General features: G+C 35.6%; 1 protein-coding gene across 4 annotated transcripts in view; it reads left to right on the top strand.

Annotated features, from left to right (window-relative positions):
- The window catches only part of grid1a (glutamate receptor, ionotropic, delta 1a), a 223726-nt gene that overhangs the window by 185139 nt on the left and 25887 nt on the right, over positions 1–12700 (top strand). For all 4 annotated transcript variants that reach the window (XM_052581350.1, XM_052581349.1, XM_052581351.1 and 1 more), the window contains 3 exons: positions 1022–1195; positions 7650–7811; positions 7969–8088. In XM_052581350.1, coding sequence (XP_052437310.1) covers positions 1022–1195; positions 7650–7811; positions 7969–8088 — 456 coding nt within the window. The remainder of the gene's footprint in view (positions 1–1021; positions 1196–7649; positions 7812–7968; positions 8089–12700) is intronic.

The following is a 12700-nucleotide window of genomic DNA, read 5'->3' as shown; positions in this document are numbered from 1 at the left end:
TCAAATCATTCAATTCAACTCTTATACATGTTGTTGTTATAAAAAAATTATATATGTCCTGTTACACCTTTGTACTTACCCACCCATTCAGATGGTTGTTACATGTGTGTAGTTACAGATATATTACAGCTCTAGATTTACCAATGTGTACATACACTGTGGTTACATACTATGTGCACATCTACTGTAGTTATTATGTAAGTATACAAATATTAGGACCACTTAATATAAAGTGGGACCCATTTAAATTATTGAGATGTCAATATTGTACTAGTAACTCAATAAACATTTGTTAATCATGAACAAATGATGATTAAACCATTAGTAAATTATCAGTATATCATTTATGTATGTTTCGTTAAAGTTATAAGCTGGTCTGTTAAAAAGCCCAAAAATGCAATAATACTAAAACATTTTTTTTTTTAAGATTAATAAATTATTTGCTGTTAAGTTAATAAACATGTGTAAATAATTTAGAGTCAGGGGATTCCAGTGGGTTGTGTCAAACCCTTTCTCTCATCAGCACAGACTTTCTGCATCCCCTAATCTAAAGTGTAAACTATTAATCACTTGTAAACTTGTTACACGTAATTTCTAGATCTTTCTTACATGTTACAAATGATCTGTAGGTGTATAGAAGGCATTTACAACACATTCTGTACCCTCTAAACAAATGTGTAAAATACTAATTAGTTGTAAATGTTTTAAAAACCTGCTGGCTACAGGTTGTGTGTGTGTACACACTGGGGTGAATGATCTGCGAATGATGAGTACAAATTTTTGATTAGGGGATGCAGAAAGTGTTGTAAATGCCTTGTATACACCTTCAGATCATTTGTAACAGGTAAGAAAAATCTATAAATTATTAATGTTATTATAAAGTGTTACCTAGCAGGGATAGTCCCCAGAACAGCTAGGGGTTTAATATATTTGTTTGGTTGCTTTTTTGTGACAGTAGGTTTTAATATGTCTGTTTTCACACTATACCTTTGTGTGTGTGTGTGTCTGTCTCTGTGTGTAGGAGGTTAGTGACACAGAGATCATGGAGCTTGTCCACAGCGCTCTGGGCCGGATGACAGTGATCCGACAGATCTTTCCCCTTTGGAGGGACACCAACATCCGCTGCATAAGGAACAACCATCGCATCTCCTCACTGCTTTGCGACCCACAGGAAGGGTACCTGCAGTCTCTAGAGGTACGTTTCTTAGCAACGTTTTTTTTTTACAGCGCAGTGAATTCACACTCATTCATCAGAAATAGATCTGCAGGTCAAGGTCAGCTCAGGTCATTTTAGAGCAGTTTCAGCATCAGATGGTCTATTTTTGCGGTATAATATATTTCTGACATACCTGCAATGAGCACATTAAAACAAAACAGACTTTGGTCAGTTGCTTCAGACAGTCTGTAGACCAGAAGTGCTAGCTGTGTGAGACGGTGATGAGGTGCAAACAGCCTTTTGCTAAAGGTTATTTTGTATTCATACCATATTTAAGATACATGACAGTTGCTTTCTTGCAGCAAAAGAGTTAATTGCACTGTGTTATTGAGATTTACTCCAGTAGTTCAAGTCTGAATTTATCTATAATTGTCTTTTCATTATAGTTTTGCAGTTGCGGTTTGGAAGTTTCTGCAAGGCTGCATAATAACTGCAGTAACTGTCATGTTTATTTTCTTTGTTGTATCGCTTAATTTCTTTAGAATCTTAATTCAAAACAAGGTTATGCACGACTGAACCAGATTAGCCGCCTGTGCCCTGATGCTTTTACACGTTAACAAATATTATCTTGTTAAGTCACAGATGGTACACTGTAATTGTAAAAATGTTCCCTCTCCCTTACACAACATTAAAACATTAAGTGTATATGTTTCTGGCTCTATGAAAACCTTGTTTGGGTTTTAAAATCAATTTTCCTTTTTTTTAGAGCAGATGGCAAATCCATGTGTCTTTTCTCTGGGGCTCACTGTCTCAAATATTAATGAATGAAGAAGGTTACGTACCAGCTAATGCCAAAGCAGCACCACAAAAGGACAAATGAGTTATTACAGAAAGGATGAGGAGATATGTGAGATGTTAGGAGCCACAGGGATGCCTCTCCATTGGTGCCCCTCCATTGGTGCTAACGATACACAGAAAGTTGAAGGGAGTAAGAGATTGAATCTGTGCTGTGGCAGATTGGCTGTTTTAATTAACTCAAGAGGTTGCGGCTTTATGATTCCGAGCCCTCGGGCCACGGGTCTTTATGCGCCATGCTGACAGTTCACGCAATGCTGAGTAAAAGCTCAGTGGGTGGCATGCTTTTATATGTCTAATTGATGTCCTAATTTTATTGTTTTGTTTTGTTCATTCAGATTTAAAGCTTGAGTCATCAAAATTGTTGCATACTCAAAATGTTTACTGCTAGATGTTTAGTTTAGTCATATATTGGCTGCTTTCGATCATGCAGTGGCAGTTGTTTTGCTATGGATGGATTTTTTTCCAAATATGTTACAACCTTTCAAATGTACAGTAGCTGTAAATTTTGACAAAATAGTTTTTTTCAGTAACATATAAAATACTTATATACATTGTTAAAAGTGTGGGGTCAATTATTATTATTATTATTATTATTATTATTATTATTATTATTATTTTAAGAAATTAATACTTTTCCTCAGATATGGCACATTTCATTTAATTCACCTAAGGACAGTAAAGAATCCCAGAAAAGTTAGTCACAATTTCCAGCATATTTAATGAAAGGAATATACCTTGAGCATCAAATTCATGTATTAAAATTATTTCTGACAGATTATGTGAAAAAGTCCATGGATAAATTAAAATGTTAAATATACTAAAATAAAGAAAATTATTTTAAATGCTAATAAAGTATCAGCAAAATGCTAATAACATATTATAATATCACTATTTTAATTTGGTGAGCATAAGAGACTCAAAACACACACACACACAAAAAAATAAATAAATAAATAAATAAATAATATATATATATATATATATATATATATATATATATATATATATATATATATATATATTGGGAATGGTAGTGTATTTTATATAAAATGAAATAATACATGTATATATTTTTTTAACAGATAGCTTTCTTACAGACCTTTTAGTGGCCTAAATCAAAAATCCGTTTTCAGTGTTGCACAAGCACATCCTGGTCACTCTGGTATCAGCAGTTCTTAGTAAAGAACAAGCTGATTTTAAACCAAGTCATTCAACACTGTGTTAGGAATCATTTAATCTAGCTCACAGTCACACAGAAGCACACAGGGAAGTGAAGCAACCGATTCAGGTTATTGTAACTGTGTAAGATTTTGCTTTACATCAGTTAAAACCGATAGCATATTTTATCTCACTTGCGGGCAGAAAAAGCTTTGACTCATAAATCCACGTTCTTGCAAGTCTTTCAAAGCCTTGAATCCATGTCAAGGATATGTCTGACTAATCGGACATCTGGCAGGGCATTCTGAAGTCACTTTACCACTTAGGGGACGAATGAGGTGCCTCCGAGGTCAAAACCATGTGTTCTTATGTCAAAGACACATTAGCATTTTCTGCATTCACATAACTCTTACATGAGCAAACAGATCGTGCCTCGGCTGTAAGCCCAGACGACCATGACCGCAGTGTGAGAGGGGTTCTTGATAGGGTTGCCAATTTCAGCAGAGCAAATAAGTAATGCTTTCTATTTCTTTATACTACGTATGTCACTTAAGATTTCAGTAAAGCATTGGTGACAAGCTGACCGCATAGTAAACTGAAAGGGAGCACAGCCACAGCTGTACGCCTGTAGCTATATCTGTGTATACAGTTCTGCTTGACTGAATTAAGTGCTAAAAATGCTTTCGAGATGCAATTCCTTAGATTTTGGCTTACAATGTAATTGCATCTGTTGCAAAACTAAACAATTTTTAAATTGTCACAATTCATAACATGTATGTCAGTTAACCTTCTGCCTAGGCACATTTTAGCTCTTTATAGAAAACAACCATAACAGACTGTACATAAATATCTCAACATGAACACATTAAAGTTTTAACTGCTTTGTATTTAGATGCCTTCATTATGCAGACTAAGATTTTTAAGTAACTGACATTATTGTGTGTGTACAAAAAAAAAAAAAAAAATCAGGACAACACTTTTCTTTAGAGACCAATTTCATTATTAACTAGATAGTAAAGTTTGTGGTCAAACTTTAAGTTGGCTTGAAAAAGCCTAGCCAGAAAGATTGAAGCTAGTATTTCACTAGCATGCTCCCAGCATGACTAGCAAGTGACTTGAATGTAATTGACATGATTAGCAAGTGACTAACATGTCTGTAGCATGTTGTTAGCATGATTAGCACGTGACTAGCATGTTATTAGCATTATTAGCAAGTGACTAGCATGTTGTTAGCATGTTTAACAAGTGACTAGCATGTAATTAGCATGATTAGCAAGTGACTAGTATGTAATTAGCATGATTAACAAGTGACTAGCATGTCTCTAGCATTATTAACAAGTGACTAGCATGTTATTAACATATTTAGAAAGTTACTAACATGTTGTTAGCATGATTAGCAGGTGACTAGCATGTTGCTAGCATGACTAGCAAGTGACTAGCATGTTATTAACATGTTTAGCAAAGTTACTAACATGTTGTTAGCATGATTAGCAGGTGACTAGCATGTTGTTAGCATGATTAGCAAGTGACTAGCATGTTGCTAGCATCATTAGCAAGTGACTAGCATGTTGCTAGCATCATTAGCAAGTGACTTGCATGTTGAAAACACGATTAGCAGGTGACTAGCATGTTCCTAGCATGTCTACCAATGTGATGGTAGTATAAAACCAGTTGATTCAGCAAAAACCAACTAAACATCAGCTAAGACCAGCGTCACAGTGCCCCAAAACCATTTTTAAACCATGTTAAAAGCATGTTTCTAGCCTGATTGGCAAGTTACTAGCATGTTGTTAACATGTTTCTATGCTAATCCAGCTAAAACCAGTTGATTAAGTAAAAAAAACAGCTAAAACCAGCTAAGACCATCATGAAAGTAGCCAAAATCACTTTAAAACCATGTTAAAAGCATGTTTCTTGCCTGATTAGCAAGTTACTAGCATGTTGTTGGCATGTTTGTATAAATCCAGCTAAAACCAGTTGATTCAGTAAAAAACAGCTAAGACCAGCATGACAGTGGCTAAAACCACTTAAAAACCATCAGCTTGGGAGACCAGCCAAAGCAACCGATCAGCTTAGGCTGTATTTTCATTAGGGAGTTTTAAACTTTGCTATGGCAGTAGACAGCTTAAATACATTATAAGTCTTATTGTATAACGTTTGAACCCCTTCAATGAAAGTCTATGGGATTTTAGGTGGTTTTGATAGTCTGGTTTATAAAAACCGTAAACCAGATCAGTTAGAAAAGATATAGCAACCCGAGTCAGACCAGTGTGAAGGTCTGACGCAAGTTTGGTGGTTTTAGCTTGAAAGCTCTAGGAGGAAATATATTTTAAATTTTAGTCTTAAAAGAAGAAGAAGAAGAAGAAGAAGAAGAAGAAGAAGTTTATATAGGATTTCAGTAACATGGCTTTTTCAAGCCAACTTAATGAGTTACTTTTTAGCATGCATATTGCTAGCTTATAGACTGTTCATTAGTACTTAAAAAGCAATAATAAACCCATGCATGACCATATTTTAAATCCCTTTAAATCCTACTATAAACTTAACTACTTTAGTAACTCTTAATAGGAAGCAAATTATGATTAAAATTAAGTGGGACCAAAACCTGTCTTATAAATCAAGTCATAGCATGGATATATTTTTGTATATCCAAGTGAAATGACTTATTGAATCAGAACATTGTTTTATTACTGCATGTTTTTGATTAAAGATAATAAGAGCATTTGACTTTGTTAATATATATATATATATATATATATATATATATATATATATATATATATATATATATATATATGCATTTGTGATTTTGATTTCATGATGACTTTTAACCAATGAAATTCATTACAACTGTATTGATTGGCTTTATTTTGTACCTTTGACAAAAAGCATACTCATCATTTCATATCTATCTTTACTGGTTTGCTTTCTATTCCAGTTTCTATCTTTTAACACTGACACTTCTGAATATATAGATGCAAAAGAAAATGCAACAAGTGCTCTTTTTCGATTGGTGCTCATTGTTGAATGGATGCAAGATGCTAAAATAAAGGACAAATTGCATGTCTTGTGTAAAACTGAATACAATTGTTTTCCTTTAAATATAGAATGATTCTAAACTACAATGGCCAGATGTCAACCTTAGCAGGGATGCAAACTGGATAAAGGCAGACAAATTCATTCCTGTGTGCCTTCCTTCTTGTGTTTGAAAAGGGTCAAGGATTTAGAAAAAAGAGTTTGGGTGCAGTCTTGGCTGCACCAGGAGTCAAGCTCTGTCTTCTCTCTTGTAGACTGCTATTAAGGAGCCTGGATGAATATGTAATCTTCATTGTAAAATAATGTTTTTTTATTCCTATCAGCATCCCCTACTTATATTCTTTCCTCACTCAGTCACACCTTCATATTCTCTCTCTCTCTCTCTCTCTCTCTCTCTCTCTCTCTCTCCACATTGATCTGCTCATAAATGTGTTGTTTTGTCAGGATCACATGTCTGAGGGGACATTGAGTTTGGCCGTGCAGCCCCAGACTCTTGTCTTTCTTGACGATAACAGCGCTGTCATTCAGGGTGTCTTTTCTCTCTCCAGGTGTCTCTCAGCATGACAGCTGATCTCTGCAGGAGCAGAGCCATGCAAAAATCTCCTGCAGCGCTCTTTCTTTTCCTCTTGCTCTCTGTCTCAAACACGGAGTCAGCAGACACATTCACACACTCACACTCATTCACACACGTTCACAAACTTAGAGAACAATTTTAGTACCTGGCTTGGTCGTTCAGCCTTATTCAGTTACTTTTTAGAATGTTTTAGGCTTAGGCCGCCTACACACTTGGCGAAACGGACAGATCATTTGACAGAGAGCAATGCACAAGATTGTTTTTTTAGAGGTTGTGCAAAGAGCCATTTTAATTTGTAATCAAGTAGTTCTGAAAGTACAACAGGACCTTTCATTAGTCAGTGGATTCTTATACTTTTGGTTTCAAGATGAAGTGTCACTTTCAGAAACCCATTATAATGCACCATTCACATCATTCACACCAAACTCTAAGCATAGATGCCTTTATTAGGGTTTGAATGTGTTGACATGTACATCACTGATAAGTATCATTATAAAAACCTGAAAAAAGTCAAGAAAAACATGCTTATATGATTCTTTTATTTTTTATTTTTTTATTTTTTATTGTGTGTGTGTGTGTGTGTGTGTGTGTCAATTACTAAACGGATATCAACACAAAACATAAGCTGTAATTTAAAGAAAACATATGTTTATAACAAGTGTTGATTGGATTGTGCATAAACCATTTATGATATTTTCAACTAATAGAATACAGTGTCATTAAAAAGTCATAAATGAGGGTGAGTAAATGATAAAAACAAAACTATTCCTTTAAGGTGTTTACATGACTTTATACATTGTCAGGTTATTAAGTGTGGGATGTGCATGTAAAGAAATCACAGCATTTGTTTGTTGTTTATGTCTCTAGGTGTCTAGCCTGTACTTGTACGACAGTGTGCTGATGTTGGCCAATGCCTTCTACCGGAAGTTAGAGGACAGGAAGTGGCACAGCATGGCCAGTCTGAACTGTATGAGAAAGTCAACCAAACCCTGGAATGGAGGCTGGTCCATGCTAGACACGATCCAAAAGGTCTAAAGTCACTTTACAATTCATCTCACTTATGCTTAATTCGATCTGGTTCAATTTTCCTCAATTCAGCCTACTGAAGTTCAGTAGCGTTCAATAAGACTGGTCTGGTTTAATTGATGTATCTCTGAACAGAAGTTGTATTTGTCATTCTTTTCAGGGGCGGATTTCTGGGCTCACTGGTTTAATGGACTTCCGAAGCAATGGAGCGAACACTCATGTCCAGTTTGAGATCCTAGGGACCAGTTACAGTGAGACGTTTGGAAAAGATGTAAAGCGGGTGAGTGGAAATGATGTGGAAGAATGAAATTACATCAAAAACTAACAAATGTCATAAATTCAGATTAGTTAAACAGTTTGATGTGCCATGTTATGTCAGGAAACCCAGACTGTATTGCAATGACTTTCCAGATCTTTCTCAACTTTAATGTATTAAAATTCTGTGCATGGCTTTAGGTGGCATATATACATGATACTAAGCAGAGACCTCCCTAACTCGACAGCGCACCACAACTTTGCAACGCAAATCTGTGGTGAAAAGGGGGACCACAGTGCGTTCTAATTGAGAACCATAGGGGTAGATTTGAGACTGCCCTGCTTATTTTCACGTTACCTTACATGAACCCTCACTCCACCAAGACAATATCAATCCGCTTCAGCTATGTGTCTGCATCAGGTCAGTTACTAGTTGGCATGTCTGTTTTTTTCTATGTGGATTAGTGGATCAAATTAATAAAGTATAGATACTTTAGTTTAAATGTTCTCACATGAATAGCCTTTATATGGTTCTATTGTGTTTGTTTTATTATTATTCTGAGAATAGACATATGATTGTCTTTCCTCACGTTAATTCCTCCACAACTTTTGGAGGTGATAAATTCACAGTCTGGAGCTACTGGTTGGAGGGGTAGGAATTTGGGCAAGGGCCAGATAGCCCTTCAAACAAAGATTTGGGGTATGAACTATCTTAGTGTAAACCAGCTAAAGCAGTAACATGGCTGCCTGAGTGAACAAAAATATAAACTTTTAGCATTATTGGCATTAATAACATTTTTATTGAAAAGCAATAATGTGTTTTATACTACATTCAATTGTGAGTTCATATTTATGGTCATGATATTTGTAGAAATGTTTGCAAAAAAATGGGCTAACTAAACAAACTATCATATCATTACAGACTGCACGATAGTGCCACAGCATATTTTCATGTGTGATCATAGCAATAACCACCATAGACATTAAGGGGGGATAGTTTCTTTATAATGAGTGAGTTTACTTCAAAAACAGCAATTTTATCTTCTCATTGCTGAAAAAATTTAATTTAGCGATTTAATATTTAAACTGTTAGGCAGAGGGGTAGGGGAAGGGGAAGGGGAAGGGGTATAAAATAGAATTGGGATTGGGCCTTGGTCTTTGGATTTGTTTTTCATAACATACAAAGCTATTTTTTATTATTTGTGAATGGTTTACATTCACATTTTATATTTATGTCATCAATTGGGGCTTAGGAAACCCACCAAAACCCTGACCTATGCATTGTGATAACCAACAAAAAAATAAATAAATACGAAGACTTACTCTGGGAAAGAACAGAGCCATATTTGTAGTCTGGGAGCATCCGCTTCTCCAAAAACCAGACAGAAATCATGATGCACAACTAAAAATATTTGAAAGGAGAAGATAAGTGGACTGAAAGCAAGATGAGCGAGACAGGCAGATGGACAGATAGGACAGATATTGCGAGCAACTGAATGATGGATCCTGCTGTGTTTTGGAATTGGAGACACTGATATGGAACATGGCCAGGATACTTTTACACAAAAACATACAAATAGCTCAGCACAAATACAAATATCAACACACAAACATCAACACACAGCTAATTAATTATCGCTTCTGTCTCTCTGTGTTCTCTTTTATCTGTCCATCTGATGCACTCACACTCATACTCACATGCTTGCAGTGCAGTGGAAGTGCTTTGCAGCATGGCTGTGGTCTTTAGCAGGGCTGATGAGTCTATCACATGCCAGACAGTCTCAATCTTCTAGCCTGAATGTTAGTGAGTGTGCAAGCTGAACATGGCCATTCCTTCTGGCAAGAAACACAGAGAGCTAATGACTTCACATTCACACACACACAATAGCACCCCTACTGTCCAACATTACACTAACAGATAATAAACACACATACACACACATTCTGCTGTCCGTCAGCATGAATATGCATTTCTCCACTCTGATCTCTTCTAAAAACAATGTCTCTTCCTTAAGGCTCTCTAAAGCCCACATAGAGGTTCTCTGCATGTCACATACACTCTATTCCCGTAGGTTCATCTTTCCATGCTTTCCCCTTCATTCCTCTTTCTTTCTTTCTTTCTTTCTTTCAGAATATGCATTTTAATTGTGAAAGATGTTATATGCTACATTGAATAAAATTATGTATTTATTTATTTAGTTATTAATTTATACTTTTTTTATGGGAGCAATATAATAGCCAGTGTAATATTTTTCATAAGATAAATTATCAATACAATAGTAATAATATTAGTGACTAAAATAGTGAGAAAAAAAACATTTAATTATTTTTGGTATGACAGTAGCTCACACATTTTTATTGTTAATTATTTTTGTTTACAGTATTTTTATATTGTAAATATATTATTACATCATTTATATTAACATGGAGTATGCGTAGTATGGTTATGGCAATATTAAATGCAACAGTAACATGGTATATTGACCAATAAATTTTGAATAAATATGGGTTTAGTGGCTCATATGGACAAGCGCACACAAATACATTTACATTTAATCATTTAGCAGACGCTTTTATCCAAAGCGACTTACAAATGAGAACAATAGAAGCAGTCAGGTCAACAAGAGAAGTGCCATGACAAGTCTCTCTCTTTTTTTTTTTTTTTTTTTATAAATATGAAGGACAAGAAAGGGGAAAGTACTAGTATTAGTTGGTTAAGTGCTGGCGAAAAAGGTGAGTCTTTAGATGTGTCTTGAAAATGAGTAAAGACTCCGCTGTACGAATTGAGATTGGAAGGTCATTCCACCAGTTGGGCACAGTCCAGGAAAAGGTCCGCGAGAGTGATTTAGAACTTTTTTGGAATGGCACCACAAGGCGTCGTTCACTTGCACAAAGCAAACTTCTGGAGAGCACAAAAGATTTAACCAGTAAGTTTAGGGAGATACCTAAACTATAAATACACACATATATTTACACAAATGAGCAATCAATATGAACTGAGCTGTTCAGATGCACCCAGAAGTTGGCCTGACAACCCAACGATTTCTACAGAGCAATAAAATGTGCTAGTATACTGGATGTTTGGAATGAGAAGGTTATTTTTCAGCCAGACGTTGAGATGAATCTACTGTCATAATGAAGACAGAGCTGTTATTTTCTCTCTCTCTTTCTCTCATTCTCACCAATTCCATCTGTGTCATTCCCTATCTCCCTCGCTCACTTTCTTTTAATCTTCTCTTTTCATTAAATTGTCTGTTCTCATGCGGTGTAATCCAGACTGTGAAACCGAGCATCTTCACCAGATGGATCTGCTCCCAGTCTTGCTCAGAGTGGTTCAGCCCAACACCTTCATGTGGGAAGCAGGTGCAGAGAATAGAAACTTCTGAAAGGTTGATGAACTTGACAAGCCTCTCAGTTGATTATTAAATAATAGTAATTGTATAGTGATGTAATATTGGCAGCAGTGTGTGATGGATTATTCAGTCCTGATGCATGATTCAGTTTGACAGGACATTTTTAGCACACTAGGTTAATTCGACAATTTAATCATCTTAATAAACAAGAAAGTGAAAGCAGGGAGAGACTAAGCAGATCTTGTCATCTTGTCCTGCTCATGCTTGAAAAAAAAGATATAGGGCCAAAGCTACAAAGATGATCTCAGCAACATCAGGCTAAAAGTGGGTGCTTTGACGAACACAGGTATTGTGTTCGAGTCTGTCCAAGCCAATGTAGGTGACCTCTGCACAGTTACCTAAGTAGTTCCCATGGCAATGGGTTGACCGCAGGCTGCTAGTGAATCTGGGAGAAAAGAGCCTTAATGAGCCTCTAACACCAACCCACCAAGCCCCCACCCCCCAACACACTCCCGTGAGCATCTGGTGAAAAGAAGCACACAGCTGACATCATGGGTCTCAAAGGATACACGTGTCTTAGTGTGAGAAAAAAGCAAGAAAAAAACTGAAATGCTCTTTATTTTTTAACACATATACACAGTATATTTATTATTATATATTCTGTCTGCTGTTCAACATTCAGTCACTGAAGTATGGCATCACAATATCATATTCAAAAGCCTGAGATTTAATTTCCATTTTAGATTTCTTGTAAAGCTTTAGACAGAAAGAGTCGAATGAATGATCAAACTGAGGTTATGCATGCACACACATACATACTGTACAGTATACAAAATTATGATTTTTTTTTAATAAAAAGAAAAACAATTTTACAAACTCTACAAAAATCCTATAAACTATTTACAAATGTAGATAAAATTGTATTATAATTAGTTTTTTCTCTTTAACAGATAATTAGGCCTGCTTTGAAACATTTCAAACAATAATATATCCATCATAATATGTTTAAATTGGCTCAGTGAGTTGCATACAAAGCAGCACAGTTGTGCCAGATATTTTTTCTGTATATTTTGATGATGCAGAAATGAGATGAATTTATCACTCATGAGAGTGAGAGTCTCATTTGATTTGATGAATGGTAATGAGTTTCTCTCACAGACTGAATAAAGAGGCTAAAAGACATCGCTCTCTCTCTCTTTCTCTCTCTTTCTCTCTCTCTCTCTCTCTCTCTCTCTCTTTCTTGCTCTCTTACCAATCACAGAAAGAGCAGATTACAGAATCATA

This window comes from Carassius gibelio, chromosome B17 (genome assembly GCF_023724105.1).
Source record: "Carassius gibelio isolate Cgi1373 ecotype wild population from Czech Republic chromosome B17, carGib1.2-hapl.c, whole genome shotgun sequence".
Taxonomy (NCBI): Eukaryota; Metazoa; Chordata; class Actinopteri; order Cypriniformes; family Cyprinidae; genus Carassius; species Carassius gibelio.
Note: the sequence above shows the minus strand (reverse complement) of the source record. Positions and strands in the feature narration are given on the sequence as shown.